The 19,065-nt window shown below is 32.6% G+C and overlaps 2 protein-coding genes and 1 pseudogene across 7 annotated transcripts; all 3 read left to right on the top strand.

Moving 5' to 3' along the window:
- The first annotated feature begins 547 nt into the window (after positions 1 to 547).
- Positions 548 to 6,440, top strand: LOC126919565 (U4/U6 small nuclear ribonucleoprotein Prp3-like; annotated as a pseudogene).
- LOC126919555 (U4/U6 small nuclear ribonucleoprotein Prp3) lies at positions 6,317 to 9,977 on the top strand. 2 transcript variants are annotated; one of them, XM_050728933.1, is made up of 6 exons: positions 6,317 to 6,457; positions 6,613 to 7,516; positions 7,779 to 7,990; positions 8,101 to 8,887; positions 8,968 to 9,325; positions 9,404 to 9,977. In XM_050728933.1, exons 2-6 carry the CDS (start codon positions 7,372 to 7,374, stop codon positions 9,798 to 9,800), a joined length of 1,899 nt encoding a protein of 632 aa, XP_050584890.1. In that variant the 5' UTR covers positions 6,317 to 6,457; positions 6,613 to 7,371; the 3' UTR covers positions 9,801 to 9,977. The 2 variants fall into 2 exon arrangements, with proteins under 2 accessions (XP_050584890.1, XP_050584891.1); XM_050728934.1 differs by lacking the exon at positions 6,317 to 6,457 and having other exon boundaries at positions 6,590 to 6,790; positions 7,259 to 7,516.
- Positions 9,978 to 10,126: 149 nt separating this feature from the next.
- LOC126919551 (peroxidasin-like) lies at positions 10,127 to 18,978 on the top strand. 5 transcript variants are annotated; one of them, XM_050728924.1, is made up of 10 exons: positions 10,127 to 11,267; positions 11,550 to 11,628; positions 12,563 to 12,660; positions 14,112 to 14,883; positions 15,133 to 15,560; positions 16,033 to 16,280; positions 17,643 to 17,892; positions 18,028 to 18,146; positions 18,266 to 18,425; positions 18,527 to 18,978. In XM_050728924.1, the coding sequence occupies exons 1-10, from the start codon at positions 11,212 to 11,214 to the stop codon at positions 18,603 to 18,605; spliced, it is 2,289 nt and encodes a 762-aa protein (XP_050584881.1). In that variant the 5' UTR covers positions 10,127 to 11,211; the 3' UTR covers positions 18,606 to 18,978. The 5 variants fall into 5 exon arrangements, with proteins under 5 accessions (XP_050584881.1, XP_050584883.1, XP_050584882.1 ...); XM_050728926.1 differs by lacking the exon at positions 11,550 to 11,628; XM_050728925.1 differs by lacking the exons at positions 11,550 to 11,628; positions 12,563 to 12,660.
- The last annotated feature ends 87 nt before the right edge of the window (positions 18,979 to 19,065 follow it).

Below are 19,065 nucleotides of genomic sequence, written 5' to 3'. Positions count from 1 at the left end.
TCTTAGACTTCTACCAATGTGTTTACTCAATTTTTCGTCTTTATCTAATTACTTACATAAATGAATTCCACAATATCTTAATCTTCCTACGTCATTTGCTAAGAGAGGTTCAACGTCAAATGATAAACGAGAATGAAAAATGAATTATACCTTTAACTACCTTCATGATTTTATTCTGTATGTTTGCATACCTTCATGAACTTTCGTAATCAAGATTTTCTCAACGATTGTGAATATGTAATAATATATTGTTCGTTGATAGAAATCCATATTAGATACGACAAGCTTATTCGGACACTAAGAGCATTGTAGATTAAATGTAGATTATGTGAACGACACGAACAAGTACAATGACTAGAAGATTAACGATATAACCAAAGCATAAGTTCTGTCTGACGTTATCAAACATATCATCCCAGAGAATGGTATGTATAGTTTACGGTTTTCCTTTCGCGTATCACGACAATTGAGATCTCTTTCAACAAGTCATTAATGGTTGCTAATAAAAGTTATATTCGTGCAAAGGAGAAATTAACAAGAGGTAAGAGAAAATATATAATATCTTTCTTATTTTGACTTTATTCTGAGATTAATACGTCTAACTTTTTATTATTATAAATACTTTCACGATGCTAAATAATATTGATTCATTTTGTGTCTGATATTGTGTAATAAAAAATGCTAATAAATATTACATATATGTGATATTTAACTACATGATCTCTAAACTCTAACAACTATTAACTTTAATTAGCATCAAACTAGTTATTTTTGTATCCAATATCCCTCCCAAATATACGTTACGTATATACATTATAGTGCAAAATGTTTTATATAACAGACACAGAATATACATAAAAGTTTCGCTGTGTGTTCAAAATACTTTCGTAAACCAGTGTATATGTCTTCTTATGTAGTATCTAAGCATTTAATAAGTATTATTAAATATATATCAAATGCACGACACAAAGTGTTACATCGTACAAGGACGCGGCAGAACGTTAATTAAAACGGAATCATCCTCTGGCATTCGCTATTATAATCATATTTAGATATTCGGAACACTCAAAGTGACTGTACGGTTTTACTGTCACCGGAATAACGACATTTTGAAATAGAAACGACGCGCCGGTGAATTCGGATCGCGGATGAAGAAACACCGGTGTAATTAGTGTTGCCGTTGCCAGCGTCACGCGGGCGCATCATCACAAAATTGAAAACGAACGAACAAACCGATGGCCCGTCGCCGTGATAGGAGAGATGTGCCAAGAGACGGGAATATCCACGCGAATCGACTGTCTCGATGCTGGTTCACTCATACGCGGTTGTTTGGCCGTGAACGTACATGAGATCCTCTGTTTGGATACACGATATGGATATAGGCACGTTTAATTGCGAGATAGGGGTGCGGTGCTCGGTTATGTTAGCGAAACTGACGAACACACGGACATGACAACTGAGAAAGTTTGAACTTCCTGTCCTTGGACGTGCGCTACGCTACGCTTCGGTTTAATTTCTAAAGTGTTGCGTTATTTTTAAAGATAAGGACTCCAAGTGGAAAGCCTGTTTGACTAATATACATATAGCGATTCAGGAAAGTATTTGAATACCTAACATAGAAAACTTTCGAATTTCATTATGCTATAATGAGATTATCGTAATTATGTTATGACACGATGTATGTGTGACATATGTATATAACACGATGTAATTTAATCACAAATTGAAAAGAAATTTGCAGTTATTTTATTGTTGTGTATAGTAAAATATTATGACATGATGATTTCTAAAACCTAATGTACAATAACAAAATTGGTATTCATAATTCGTCGAACTTTGCACAACCATTTTGTTATTTAAAGATCTCTTCCTTCTCAGATAGTTTAATCTTCTGAATTATAAGTCAAATAAAAGAAATTCTTTTTCAACTAACACGAAGACTGTTCACCCTCTCAAAATCAAAGAACTTTTCGTACGATTTTATAGGGCATCTTCTATTATGATTATCTCTGACATTTCCTTTCCGTCACGTGTTTGTATTGTGTAAGCATTATGACACGTTATGAAATCAAAGTAGGTACCATTTGATCATCATCGATAATGCACGCTTCTGCTTCTAATAGCTTTGAAACTTTCACCATTAAACCGACGACTAAAGAAAAACAAAATTGATCAATTTTATATTATGGCCCAAATACTTTCGAAGGATAATACACGAAATAGATTTGTAAATTTCGAGCAAAGAAGCTATCGAATTTCCGGTATCTTCGGAAACGATAACATTTGTACTTAGTTAGAAGCAACTAACTTGTACAAGCTGTACGTTATGCATAATGAGCACGCTCTCGCAAATTGTTAGATGGATAGCTATATACTCATAGGAAGTGCGTTCACCTATACAGGTAAATGTACGGGTCTGTATATATCGAATACCCAACGGACGGCAGAACGTACAAGAGAATAGCGTAGTATAAAGCATAAACTACAATTAGCGGTAATCCGCGTGACACGGGCATGGCACCCTTTGCGCATATTAAAGCATTAGCTACCGAGTCATACGAGCGAACCGTACATCATTTCGGGACGTGGCCACGTCTGCCAGTAAAATCGTTAAATTTACGAAGAAACACGACTGACCCGATACTGACTGAATATTAGTATTACGGATGGCGATGTACGTTTCGGTATTCCGCGCGGACAGTGGAGCTGCCACTAGCGGCATCGATATCGCGTCGCACGCGATGAAAATGTACGCTTTTCTAACACCACCGAAAAAAAAAGAACCCGGTTACCGAGATAAATTACAAATGAAATTCGATGAGAAAGCTCTTTTTGGTATAGACGCCGTAGAGTGGAAAGTAATTGGTAATTTTGGTTTTAATCTTATCTCGCGTTCGACGAAGGATTAACGGCTTTGCGTCGAACTGTAAGACCGGTTTCATACGGCGATACGCGTACGTATCGTAATACACGTATACGTAGCGTATTTTTATAAACTTGGAAAATTCCAACAATTTACAGAAAGAATTTATATGAAAGCCCAGTTAGAATACCTACGGAATGAGATTAGCCAAATTGTTAAAAAGATTCGTGTAAGTCAAAAATTGCAAAATTGCAAAATACAACTAAATTGGCGTACGTGAAAAGCTTGTAGCGAAAATCTGCCTAATGTAGAATGGTGGGATTCTGTTTTGTTAGCAAGAAGATATCCGAACAAAGACGAACCCATTATTGTTGAAAGTTCCACTATCTGAAATTTTGTAGAACATCCCACGCAAATATGGTCACCAGGTACACACTATCTATTTTTTAGAGAACGCTTATTTCATATTTTTGGCTAACTCTTTGAAATCAAATATATATGCCCGCATATTGAATGAAAAGGGAGCGCAAGAAATTACGTAGGCAAAATAGGCGTGAGGCATTTAAAGAACAAGAAAAAATACTTGAACCTCCTCTAGAGCTGAAATTACGAATTTCGAATCTTATACGTATTAGGTACACAAGCTGTATAAGATCCTACGAAAATAGAAGCACACATCCGATAACAAACAGCTAAAAGATTAAACACGAAGATGCTAACGCAGCTCGAAAATTTACTGCTGATCAGCGATGGGACAAAAAGACAAGAAAAATTAAAGAGGATACCACGATTTGTGTACATGTAGCAGTTTACAGAATACGTAGTCTTTTAAATAACGCTTCAAAGAAATTTAAAGTGGAAATAAATCGCAAAACAGTGTTTTGTAATACTCTTATGAGACGCAATATTGTTGTTGTTGATGAAGAAGCCAAAGAATTAAATAAATATAAACGATTAATGATGTATCGTGCCCAGCGAGAAAAAGATATTATAAAAGACAGGGTCGGAAATGATACGCCGAATAAACGCGTTCTGGTATGAAAAAGTACTAATACGCAATATCATTTTGAAAAAATTGAACTCAAAGTTTGCCTAAGTGAAAAAAGTGCTCGGAAATACTTTAAGAAACACGAAGCGCAAGAGTACTGGGATTTAGCCTTAGCTTAGCATGGAATATTAATAATGAATACATATGGATATTAAAAGGACATTTTTGCTACGACATTTGCCAGGACCTTATTAACTTTTAATTGCTTTATTAACATTTTTTTACAATTTAATCAATTTCCTTAGAAAGTAGTTCTTTCTATTTTATTAGAATCATTTTCTTTAATACATTTTCTTCTTCTATTTTCAATGATAAAATTTTAACAAGATCTTGCAATAAACTTAATTCAAACGTAATTAACTGCGACGCTTTCACAACAAACTAATGAACTTCGAGTGTCATAAGTACAATAATCGATACCGTGGTCGTAGAATATCTTGCGCGAAAGATATTTCTATTAATTGCAAAAAACGAGCAGCTTTCAACCGAAGTTACCAATCCTCTTTATACAGTTCCAGCCAGGTAAGCTTTCTTAAGGCTATTTAAAGAGGTTTAATCAATGTATTTCTCAGTGAAGGTAACTCGATTCCTTCCAGTATTTGTCCACACTGAATCCGCAGTTTTTGTAAAATTCCCGCTCGATAGCAGCCTAAAACAACAGTTACGAGTTTCAATTTCTTCGTTTCAATTAACAGAAAAGTTTAGAACAACAGTTTCGAATGAAACAAATGTGGTTCCTAGAATTGGCCTCATCGGTCACCAAGGAAGCGTGGAACAGCATAGTTCCCTCTACCATTCTCATTTGCGGTTGTCGGTCCACTGCTATTCGACTATCCTCCACAGCTGTTTTCATCCCCTATACCCTCATACATTTCGTTGTAACAAGTTTACATGATACTGTAAGTCTTATTGAACTCATTCAATACTTAACATGATTTAACGCTATATATTTTAAAATGCGATACCTTTCTACTTCCTTTCCAAATGTTATGAAACTAAAATTGGGTAGATCAAAATTGTTAAAAATTCCATTGAATTTCCTCATTAGCTTGTTACTCTATTAGGAACAATACTTTTTAGAATTCTATCTACATATATTTTTTTCTTGTCAAATAAATTATTAATCGTCCATCAAGTTCTATCCATTGTATTCCACTCTATCTAATGAACAGTAAATTAATTAATTCACTAAAATTATTGAAATAAGATAAGGAAGAATAATAAAAAAAATAAAATCATGAAAAATTTACTATGATGGCAATTTAATACGAACATTACAAACGTAACAAAAGTTCTATTATCGATTGAATGTTATTTGTACATCACATTAATAAATCAAATGTTTAGAAACTTTCTGCTTCAAAAAGACATATAACTTTCATAAATTTTCATATTAATAACCATATGCGCGGAGACATAATGTAGAAATTATTGATAACTACAGTGAGGTAAATATCTAAAGTAACAAATTTTTCAGAACCATCACATATGCTATTTTGTGGATTTGCATCACTAGTTTCATCTAAAGTTGGTATCGTAGAACTTTGCGTGGGTTGTATCTAGATTCATTACGCGCGAGTGACCTCTTAGGAATTTCTATCATACTCTGCAGCAACAGATGTCCAGTGTCTAAAGTCTAAAGAGCTGGTTTCAGAAGTTTACGTAAAACATTTGTCTCTTTCACAAGATTCATATATTGTAATAATTATCACATATTGCGTTATTAACAATTTATTAATAAAGCCCATTAAATTAATACGAAACAAAAATATATATATATATAGTAAAAAGTAGCTTTCAGAAGGAGGCCTACATAAAAGAATGTATAAAACAATGAGGTATAAAAGATACTATATTTTTACCTTCAAACATTCTGATTGAATTAATTTATAACATTTCTACTTTTCAAAACAAAGCAAAATAATAATATTTCAAAAAATTTAAATCAGGACTTGTTAAAAAATTTTAACGTTCGTTTTACATAACAATTGTTTTCTTTCTTCTACCCAATTATATAAATGTATACATCTCATCCATTTACATATTTTAGTGATCATTTTATATTACATACTAATAAATACGAGAGCCGTGTAGAAAATAATATCCATCTACATATAGAACCCATATAACACGATAGAATGTGCTTAAGTCTAAGTGCTATAAAACTCACGTAGCTTTATTCATGTCAATCTTTTCAAAATGCATTTGTATTGTTGTTATTTCAAAACGGGTATTACTTTCTGGGCGACTCTCATATGTTAAAAAAATATTACAATTTTTCAAAATTAACCTATTGTTTATTTTCATTTTTAAATAGTACACCACTACGTATTCTCCCCAAGTCTTATTATTTATTTAGTAATAAAACTGATTTTAAAAATTTCCTATATTCAGTTTTCACTAGCATTACATACTCTAGGAATATTTTCGTGAACATCCCGGGAAACTTATTGGTATTACCCGATATATATTACCACGACGACTGAAGACTCCTGAATAACTAAATAACAATTACGGTGCTGCAATGTGACGTCGGTAATATTTACGTATGTTTACAAATATCTAATTTGGAAAAAAATATTGTTTTATAAACAGATATTATGATAATCCTTTAACTTATAGAGGTTATGTCGTGAAGTACCTAATTTTGTATTAAATTGAGAGATTTATAAAAAAATTAATTCCATGCTCTTATACATAGGTTCAGCAACTCTTCCAATTTTTGGTGATGGGGGGATGTTATCATTTTGAAGTACATATTTTAATTCCCTTACTAGCCACATGATGACGCCATTATGAAACTCCTCCAGCACGCGCATACGCGTTTGTCATTAGTAACAGAAGTAATGCATTATTTGACTCAAAATTTGAAAATTAAAGTAAGCAATTAATAATCAACGGAAAGTTATTGTTCATTCAAAACATTTTAAAATAAATGAAACAGGATAAAGATAATTCTACTACTATATTATTATAACGACATAAAATGTGTACTACAGAATTACCAGGAGAAAGTATGTTACCACGATTATCTCTTTAAATCACTTCTTTTTTCATTATGATCCTTAAAATGTTTTTCGTATATCAACTGTAAGTTAAATTTTGTTATACAAGGAATGGCTTTCGCCCATTTCTTTTCTAAATCAACATTTTTAAGTTTTTTGGATAACGAATCCTTTGCAACACGACACAGTACACGCATTTTTTTCTCTTTACTTGTTTCTCCTTTCTATTCGAATATGTAGCGGCAGGCGCAGTAGTCGCTAGACCGCTACAAATGCACATGCGCACTTGGGTAGTTTTATGATCGCGCCACTATACGGTTAGTAAAGGAATTAATATTACAGATGCATATGACATCAAAATGATATCCTCTTCGAACCTATGTATAATGTATATTGTATACGACCGTGATCATCGTAATTAATTCTTTACAACAAATATTGACATATTTAATAAAATGGCATTAACAAGGAAAGAAATAGATGAAATGAAACCACAAATCGAGAAAGCAGTACATAAATTTCTCGGTTTTGGGGAACCTGCTATTGTTACCACGGCTGTCAATTGTATGACTTCAGGTTATGATAAACGCAAAACGGCAGGTTTGTAATAATCACTTACATGATTATCAATCATCACATCATTTGATTGTATTATTTATTAATTATACTATAACACTATTTATTAATTGTGTTATTATTATACTATTCACATACATTCCTATTTGATCGTAGCATAGAATGAAGTGCATCAGAATTATATTTTCTTATAAATAATTTAATATGAGTAATCATAAGCTTTATTATAAATATGTAATTTCTATGACACAAATAATATACTTTTATAATGTTCCCAATATTATAGATAAATTATCTGCTTTATTGGAAGACAAAAAAGCTTTAAAATTGACAGAAAAAATATTCACAATATACGATGATGCCAAAGCAGCGCAGAAAAGTAAAAAACGAAATCATGTGGAAGATAAGGATAAGGACAAAGATGCAAAGAAACCTAGATTTAAGGATGATGAAGTCAAAAATGAAAAAACAACAGAAGCACAGTTATCTGCAGATAAGGTATAAACTCATGTCAATGTGAACTAATATAAACATGTTAATATATTTACTATATTAATTCATATAGTATTATTGCTTTTATTTTATATTATTTTATTATTTTTATTTAGATAAAACAAATGATGGCAAATGCCCAAAGAGAAATCGAGGAAAGGAAAAGAGCATTGAAAGCTATAAAACAAGAAGAAGTTGCCCCGGCAAAACCTCTACTTAAAGCACGAGATTCTTTACCAACAGTAGGAAGCATGTATAATCAAGGTTTATTAAGTAAAACAGATTCTGACAAAGCAAGAAAAATTGCTGCTTTGCAAGCACAAATTAGAAGTAAACTAAGCTCCGGATTACTTGGAAATGTTAGTGTCCCAGATAAACCAACTCCACTAATTTTGGATGAATCTGGCAGAACTGTAGATATAACCGGCAAGGAAGTGCAACTCACACAAGTGGTACCAACATTAAAAGCTAATATTCGAGCAAAAAAACGTGAAGAATTTAAAGCCCAATTGCAAGAATCAAAAGGTCCAGAAGAAATTCAAGACACCCACTTTTTTGATAATAGGATAGGTGTCAAACCGGCAGTGCGAGGCAAACGGACACTCAAATTTCACGAACCTGGAAAATTCCAGCAATTAGCAGAAAGAATTCGTATGAAAGCCCAATTAGAAAAATTGCAAAATGAGATTAGTCAAATTGCCAGGAAGACTGGTATAAGTTCTGCAACTAAATTGGCGCTCATAGCGCCGAAAACAGAAGCTCTTAGTGAAGATGTGCCTAATGTAGAATGGTGGGATTCTGTTATATTAACAGGAGGATATCCGAACGAAGATGAATCTACTACTATTAAAAGTTCTACTATCACAAATCTTGTAGAACATCCCACGCAAATGCGACCACCAAGTATGCACTACTTAATACCTTTTTTAGAGATCGCTTATTTCAAATATGTAATTTTGGTTAATTATTTTTTTTCATTTTAGCTGACCCTTTGAAACCAATATATATGCCTGTATTTTTAACGAAAAAGGAACGCAAGAAATTACGTAGGCAAAATAGACGAGAGGCATGGAAAGAAGAACAAGAGAAAATAAGATTAGGTCTTGAACCTCCTCCAGAACCAAAATTACGAATTTCGAATCTTATGCGAGTATTAGGTACAGAAGCCGTACAAGATCCTACGAAAATAGAAGCTCATGTCCGACAGCAAATGGCAAAAAGATTAAAGGCACACGAGGATGCTAATGCAGCTCGAAGACTTACTGCTGATCAGCGACGGGAAAAGAAGGCAAGAAAAATTAAAGAGGATACCACGCTTGGTGTACATGTAGCTGTTTATAGGTGAGCTTAAAGACACATAACACATCTAACTATATAATACATATACGTATCATGTAAAAAGTAATACTGTCATTACAGAATACGTGATCTTTTAAATAATGCTTCGAAAAAGTTTAAAGTGGAAACAAACGCAAAGCAACTTTATCTAACAGGCTGTGTAATGCTCTTCCGAGATTGCAATGTTGTTGTTGTTGAAGGAGGAGCCAAACAATTAAGTAAATACAAACGACTAATGATGAACCGGATTAAATGGGAGGAAGATATTATAAAAGATAATGGAAATGATGTGCCGAACAAATGTGTTCTTGTATGGGAAGGTACTAGTAAACAACGTCATTTTGGAGAAATCAAATTCAAAGTTTGCCCGATTGAAAAAATGGCGCGTGAACATTTCAAGAAACATCAAGTAGAACATTATTGGGACTTAGCATATAGTGGAGCAGTACTTGAAAATACAGACGATGTTCATTCTTAGAAACGGTTTTTGTAATTACAGCAATAAATATTAACACCATGATATGAACACAATCATAGATAATTTCAATACATTTTAAATAAACAATTATTATGGGAGCAAAAGATAGCAAGAAATGAATAATGTAAACAGTGATACATGGAGCGAAAATAAAAGTGCTCAAAGCCTCTCTAGTAACATCTTTGAACAGTTATAGAAACCCTGGATCCAAGATATAAAATTTAATTTTCAAAAGAAGTTATTTGTTATTTATTTATTATATCCAATCTAGGAAAAGATTTTTTTATCCATTATTATATAAATTTTTCTCTGGAGAACTTTACTGTTTATTACGAATACAGGAAAGTTAACTACAAAAATATTATACTTCTTATTAATTAGGAATAAAGATTTTCAAAAATATTATTAAAGAATGTATTGAACATATTAATATAAAATTGTATAACTTTCATCTGCTATCATTGACCTTTAAGTAAGCCAGTTTAATAATCACGAAGTACATATTATTTTACTTATCTTTCTCTTTTACATACCAATATGTAATATTAAATTCACGTTTATGAGGCAAAAATCTTCATATTCAATAAGAAATGTGATCCCATTACTTAACTTTGATTATTTTTGAAACAACTGACAACTGTTTGTTGAAAACAGATACAGATTGTTATTAGCATACAAATAATTCTTATAAAGTTGTTTCATTCTCTTAATTTCAATCTATCCCCCTACGCGCGCCATAAATAATCGCACGAGACGCGTAATACATACTATTTTACGGATTGCCGCATCAAGATTGTAGGCATATATAAGACTGTGCATAACCAATGCAGTTAATCATTCGCAACGTCGTCCCCAAGAATCAATCTTTGGATAACGTTATAGTCGAGCCTATAAGTGTCAATTAGCACAGTATAATGGCACCAAGACCCTATGCGAGAGGTACGCTGTAAAAGAACACGCATGTAATTATGCACATACAGCGTGCTATGTACACGAAAGTGCTAATGTATTTTGGATCCTTGAAACTGTACGTCCAACCGCGACTACGGATAACATAGACTATGAAAGGTAAACCTTGGTCTTGTTCATAATACCAATCCGGTTGCAGGAATGATGCGCTTTTACCGTATTTATAAGAGTTATATACGTTGGTTCAGCGTACCTTGTTGACACCCTATACTAGCGTGATTCTTACTGGGCCCCACTCTTTAAACCCACGGAACGGACTGCAGTTTTACTTTCGTTCGAGGATCGGTCTCAGTTCAGGTTTACCGCTCCGTGCTCTTGCGTATACTCGGCGCGGTTCTTGCGAAATTTTACGAGGCAAATGAATTCTGTTGTACGTTGTTGTAATTAATGTACAATCAATTACTGCTTGTCAATTACTACTGATACGATAGTTTTGGAAAAAATGTACTTGTGTGTGAAACGAAGACCGGTCAACGGTATATTTCTTTTCCTGTCACGGTGAGTGTTTCCGCTTTCATTTTGCGAGATAAACGATATCTCGACTACATACTTCAGTACATCTCGAATCGCGACCTATGATTACAACTACATACATGAATAATTTTTGTGAATAAAGTTGTTTCATCCGAATGTTCGACATAATTTAACGTTTGAAGCTGATTTTTCCATTTGGATTCTTAAAGTAATGTCAACATTACAGATAATTACGTGTTTAAAATTTCATCTAGTATATTAATTAATTAATGAAAGGAAACTAAAGATATTTTAAAAATTCATTAGTAATGTGCCGCCTACTTTCTCAGTGAGTGGATTTGGCATAGATCATAGAAACACGTGTGTGTCAGCAAAACAAACATGTGTGAGTATAATCACTCAATGCACAGTGACTTATTTTCCTAATAAAAGTTACATAATTTATTTTTTGAAGTTGTTACAAGCAAATATTTTGTAATTTATATTTTATATATTATTTCAATATTTAGTTTACAATGTAATCTTAATGCTAGAAAAAAGATCACATGTACTTGTATTTATTTTTGAATAAATATTAATTTCGTAGTAAATATCAATAATACTATTAATATAAACAAATTTTTGACATATATAACTCTTAGAAAGCTTCACCCGTTTATCTAACAATATAATAACATTTATTTTGTACTTGCATCAGATTGACATTTATAAATATTCTTATTAAGAAGAATTATTAATGTTCGTGCAAGAAAATGTATATTTTATATGAGATACAATTTAAAACAGATTTAATGATATGCCGATGTATCAGAAAGCTAACTTTTAGCTATAAATCTTTCAAAATAGAAATTTATTGCGTTGAATATCTTTATCATCATGTCATCAAAAGTTTGTCAAAAAAAAATATTGTGAAACATGTTTTTCTTAAAGGTCATGGTTCCTTCTACATTTTTTATTATTATTTTTAAATCAATATTTATATGCATATGTTTTTTAGGCAATGTTCTTGACATATAATTAAAAGACAGTGAATAAAAAATTCCAAAATTTCAAAGTAATTACTAGTAAAAAAAATATATGAAATCATATGAGATATAAATTTTTAGAAACTCTAAAATAGTAGATTATATATACAACCAGAAATTTTTTTTACATATACTTTAATTTACATATACTTATATGTGTGTACCTACTTAAAAATAGAGAAACACGAAGAATCGTCAAATAATTAATATAGATATAGCATTAATGATTTACCAACATCAGTGTTATCAAGTCATATCTCAAAATAACGTGTATACACGATTATTTATTTTTAGTGGGAATTTGAAAATTTTCTTCAGCAAGAGCAAACCAAGTTTCCAAATAACTTTCATCGATTTGTACAGGCACTATTCATGGACGCAGAAAAGATTACGTAAGAAAGTCACAAAAGAAGCAGGAAAGAGTTAAATGTCAAACAACGAATCTTCTTTAATCTCTTCTTAAGGTCGCCCGTGTATCCCATCGGTATGATTAAAAAAATAGCTAAGTACCACACTTAACTCCAAGATATATGTGGATGAAAGGATGAATGAATTTAATATTAAATAAGACGACGCGATAAATAGAATGACGAACAGTGCTCCGCACAGAATGAGGCGAAATGCCATCTCCTAGACAAGGTCTCTAAGATCCATTGCAGTATCTGCAATAGAACAGACATTAATCAGTCACGCGATTTGCTTCGTGTCGGTATCGTTTTTTATTAACGAGAAGATTAATCTATGGAGAAATTATAATACGAATTTTTTTCTATGTATATTTAATTGTATCGTGTGAAAAATTAGCTATTTTTGTCGCATACTCCATTTCAATTGCAATGCGGATGTAGAAACGACAAGAACTTCTAATCCGAATGTGCCCAACCCTATAATTGTGTTTTTAATGGTTGATTCTATCGCATCATTGTCAAGTTAGGTAATAACACAACCATTGAATTTACATGACAATTATTAGGTAACGTCAAGGTATACTACTGTATAATAGAAGTTATACACGATTTCTCACGAGTTCACTTCAAGTGGAAGGTACAAGATTATCATGGTGTTCTCAACACCTTCTATATTCTCACAATCTTAATAATCAGGGGTTTCATACTGCTACGAAAGTTTCAGGTTTTGTCACGTTTAATTAGTCATTTTCTTTTCCTTCAGTACGAAGAAAGTAATTAATAAGAAAGAAATATAATGTAAGTTTCGATATAGAAAAATATTTTGTACTATCGTTATAATATGTAATTGATATAAATAATTAAATATAAAAAATCAGTTTATATACATTATCATTTATTGCTTGGCAAACAAAGTTCTTAGCAGATATTATCTTTGTTATGATTAGATTCCTTTAACGGTGATCTTGATGACCCATAAGATTATAAAATACCAATAGGTATTTATCCTAACAATGATTGTACTGCTTGTAACAAGAAATGAATGTTACCTTTTCGTTCTCACGATACTGGTAGTAAAGTTATTTTCTATGGGTATGTTATTCCCAAGTTTATTATAGATAATTGATGAATTTTTTTCTCACAAGATTACTCTCGAACGAACTAGAATTGCTGCAAGAATCTGCATTTATTATCGTATAAACGCTTTCTGTTCCCACAGTTTTATTTCTTTTAAAGGTCTGCCATTGCCATTGAATTTTAATATTATATATAAACCGTTACCATCGTTTTCACTATCAAAAACTGAAGCTTAACTACAAGTGGAAACAATATACATAATGAGATAAAAACAGACCGATCGTAATATTCGAATAATTATGCGCGGTAATATAAGTAGAGACAAGCTATATTTTCTATCTTCAGATTTCGATTCGCAGATTCCTTGCCACGTTGGTACTCATCAAAGGTACTACATTACCGTCAAATATGTTACTGGATCTGGGTAGGCGTACAAATATTTCGATGGAGAAATACGATCAGGCGGAGCGAGCAATCCTGAACTCGCGGACACATTTGAATCACGGTTCTCCTTCATGGTACCTCGGTGTGTCACATGAAATGACCGAACACGCTCAGAATCTCTCAAGAAAAGCTCTACGGATAGAAACGATGGCCGTAATGCTGGTAGAAGCTTTGAACATGTCATCAAAAGAAGCATCTTCCGTATTACCATCGGTAACTGCCATCAGTTGTCCTGACTCGCCTACATATTTGCAAGTGATGGCCAGCTGCAAGATGATCGATCCTCGCTATAGAACGCACAGCGGGAAATGCAATAACGGTTTGCATCCGACTTGGGGCGCAGCTCTAGAAGCTTATATACGGTTCTTGCCAACTGAATACGTCGATGGTGTTTCTCTACCGCGTATAGATTTACCTAGCGCCAGAGACGTCTCTTTGAGAGTTCATTCCGGAGGATCCGATCTTAAACATCCGTATCTAATGGCGCTCACCGCGCTCTTTGGTCAATTCCTCATTCACGATCTCGCGCACACGCCAAAGATGGAACTACCCGATGGGGCGAGACTAAAATGTTGCGACGTGGATTACGAACACTTTCATCCGGAATGTTTTCCAATCCGAGCCAATAATGTTGTCGGCTGCATGGAATATTCTAGATCGGCGCCGCACCCAGGAAATTCGCTACAGGTAATTGAAATATAGCGTGTGAATGAAATCCCTTGCAAGGAACTCTTTGCAGGAATTCCTGATATGTAACATGTTTACTAAGTATCAGATAAATGGCAAAGTCCTGTCGGTTCTGGTATTATCAATTCAGCAGCATTGTTTTATTCAATAAATTATGATGGATTTGAGTAGAAATTAATTTTGTTCTTCTTAGTTAAAATGTCTTAACGCGGTACTTAGCAAACAGCGTAAAAGTATTTTTCTACGTAGGGATGCAAATTGGGTCCTCGGCAGCAGATCAACCAAGCGTCATCCTACTTAGACCTTTCCCCTATTTATGGGAGTTCCGAAGATGTAGCGCAAGCTCTGCGATCCGGCAAGGGTGGTTTGCTTAATACACAGAGGAAGAACTTGCCCATGCCTTCGCCTAAGTATGAAAGTTGCAGAAGCGCGAACAAAGCTTTTCCATGTTTCTTTAGTGGGGATTCACGGGTAAACGAGAACCCCGGTCTCACTCTAATGCATGTACTTTTTCTGCGTGAACATAATCGAGTCGCTACAGAGCTAGGACGACTGAATCCTCACTGGGATGACGAGAGACTCTATCAGGAGGCAAGAAGGATCGTTATCGCAGAAATGGAGCATATAACTTATAACGAGTTTCTACCCGTTGTTCTCGGAGAAACGACTCTCGACAAGTACGTGTTCTCTCTTTCCTTTTATAATTAATTTCACGGATTAACACTTTCATTCGTTACATACGCACCACAAAATTTTAATTCGGTCTTATTAATAATTGTATAGTTATTTCATTGATATGGCTATAACCCATAACTATTTAGACACTTACAATAGTACATTTCAATCTAAAGGTTCATATATTCGTTATATTTCCAAAATTATGACTGAAAGACGTGCCTCTACTGTCAGTTTGTTATCTGCTATCATAGCTGGAATCAAATACTCTTATTATTTAACTATTGTTCTCATCGATATTTTCTACTATTTTATATGGTTGGCTGAAATAAGACCAGAGATTCAAATTAAACCTTACAGTTTCATTTCTAGTATACTTGCATATTTGCAATAATTTGCTAGTGTCTAGATACTTATGGATGTTAGTGTATATATGTGTATGTAAAATGATTCGATTTTTTGGAAAATTGGAAGATATCAGTTACGCTTAACGCATCGAGGATACTTTCGAGGCTACGATACTCGAACGGATGCGACACTTTCAAACGCTGCCGCCTCTGCTGGACTCTTCTTCATTGCCACGCTGACCCCAAAAACCCTCGACCTAGTTGACTCGCGATCGGCGTTAAAGTCTGGAGAAAGGTCCTTACTATCGGCCTTCTACGCTCCGCAAGAGTTCTATGAAGCTGGTGCTATTGATCGCCTGATTGCTGGCGCTACAGGTCAGTTGAAATTACATATAAATATAATTTTAATGAAAAACATCCCTAAGCATACGTACATCTCATAAGATTTAATCATCGAAAGATGCATGTACATGTAGCTAATAGAGTTCGACGTGATAGTACAAGATACGATTAGTCCGGTGTACGTCTGACTGTAGGTTTCACAAGATCAATTATTTTATTGAACATAAATTACATGCTGTAAATACACGAGGATTCTGCTATGATATGCCAAATGGTAGTGGATATGTACTCCGTTTCATGAACAAAAAATATGTTTTAAACTATTCTAAAAAATTATTAAAAATCATAATAATTATACAGATAAAGATCATCAAGGTACCGTTAAGCTACCTTATATATTAATCATAGATTTATTAAAAATTTCTAATTGTAAACATTTTTCTATTAGAATATAGTTAACTTTCAACAATTTTTGACAATCGACTGTGATATTACAGGACTTCCCAATATCTTTTTTTAATATCGAATAGTATGCTATTTTAAAAACTTTATGAGACTTAAATAAATTTCTTTGCTCAATTTCATATTTAGTATAACTAATATTTATATTAAGGAATTGATTATATATCAAGTAAAATTCTAATTATATCTAGTCAGTTAAATGAATACTATAATTGATTAACTATAAAAACTAAACTCGATTGTGATTGCGTAATTGATAATATTTGATTGTTTAGCCTTTAAAATTAATTTTTCGTTCGTATTTGTTCCTCCAATCAAAACAAAAGGAATAGTTACGGTTAATGTACAATAATGTGTGTCAATCCAAATGGCATTAGTTCAAGTAAATTATTTGACTCGTAGTTATTTATTGTTAGAGTCGTTTGTACAGTCGTTTGTTGCTTCAAATGGCAAAGTTTTTAACGCAACCTTTCGAAGTATGCATCAGTTACAGAATGTAATAGACTATTTACATTAAGTGATCCTTACTATCTGTAGGTTCGAAGATTCATAATAGTCTAGACCTTTAGATACAAAAATTCATAATTTTTAAATTATATAATAACATATCCCGATGACATAATGAGCGATGATCGAAATGATATATTGCCATGTAAAATCATTTATTCGAATAAGAATTCTGTTAGGATATTACACTCTGTGAAATAGAAAACTAAAACGGTTTTATCCAATTTATATTTTCATTGTACATATCAACTATGATTTTAAGATTTTATAATAATATTTAAAAGGACAATGTTAAAATGTGTTAAAAGTATATATAGAATTTAGATAAAAATTTTTTTAAATATTTTTACGATCTGCTAACACATTGCCCCATGAGAACTTGGTTTTAATGACGATCTAGGATGCAAGATTTAATTTCCGCGACAGCGGGACATTCTAGGAAGCCATTGCCACCAGGACTGAATGAAATACTTTTGGAACGATATTTCCATGATGGAAAAAGCAACGATATTCCCGTGGATTACGCTGCGCAGATCATACAACAGGGAAGGGATCATGGTTTGCCACCTTATGTCAGATGGCGATCATTTTGTAATTTAACATATGTCAGTAGTTTTGAACATCTTAGAGGAGCAATGTCCAAAGATACTATAGAAAGACTTCGAAATGTTTATAAGTAAGATATAATTATAATAATTTATTATTTGAACCTGAATACATTTTTATAAATTTATAATTTATATTTAATAATTTGTATCATTAACTAGTTGTTGAAACGAGTATTATTTACAGTTTCTTTTTCAATTTACAGAAATGTAGAGGATATAGATTTAGTAACAGGATTGCTTTCGGAAGCACCATTACCTGACTCAGTCTTAGGACCAACGTTTCTTTGTTTATTGGGCCTTACTTTTCGGAATATTCGTTTTGGTAAGTGATCCGCGATGTCTATATTCATTACAAAAGTATGTAAAACTCTTCACTTTGGAAGTATATATTTTATGATTAATTTCACTGATTAATGTAACATCTCATAAATTATAATACAGGTGACAGATATTGGTATGAGAATGGAAATACCCCAGGATCGTTTACCTTATATCAATTAGAAGAGATCCGAAAAGTCACAATGACGCAAATATTATGTTACAATGGTGAAAGATTGAATTGGGTGCAACCTAGAGCGTTTCTTCTAAGAGATCGTTTTTTGTAAGTTTATTGCTTTATTTTTATTTGAATAAACGTTTAAAATAATAGATATAGTTATTTTCCTCAGACAAAAGGAATAATCAGTCAATATTAATTTTTAGAAACGAAGTGATAAACTGTACGATACACAAAAGCGGATCGCCGAATCTTTCATTTTGGAAAGAAAGGAATAATTCATAACTTTTTTGCTATTCGTAATTGTATATAGCAAATATTACATAGCTATTATTAACAGAAAACGCTAGAACGTATGTTAATCAACATTGTTCCTTATCATAGAAGCTATAAATCCCTATATTTCATTTTCTTTTCCAAGACGATAAATTAAAAAAAAATTTATTAAATCAAAAATGAATAAAAGTAATTATAAATGAAACACACATTTGCTACTTACTACTTAAGAATTATGTATCTGATGCACATGCTAATGTGTATCTCTTTCACTATGTCGTATTTAATATTTTTTATACATTTTGTAATAACTACAACTATAACTACATTAATAATGACTGTATTTAAAAAATACATACAATACAAAAATTTTAAAAATGTATCATTGAAATATAAATACTCCCATATTTTCTGTACATAAAATAACATCAAATATCTTTCAGAATTGACAGATTATAGAAAATAATAT

The sequence above is a fragment of the Bombus affinis genome, chromosome 8 (genome assembly GCF_024516045.1).
Source record: "Bombus affinis isolate iyBomAffi1 chromosome 8, iyBomAffi1.2, whole genome shotgun sequence".
In the NCBI taxonomy this organism is placed as follows: Eukaryota; Metazoa; Arthropoda; class Insecta; order Hymenoptera; family Apidae; genus Bombus; species Bombus affinis.
This window is presented reverse-complemented; position numbering and strand designations above follow the sequence as displayed.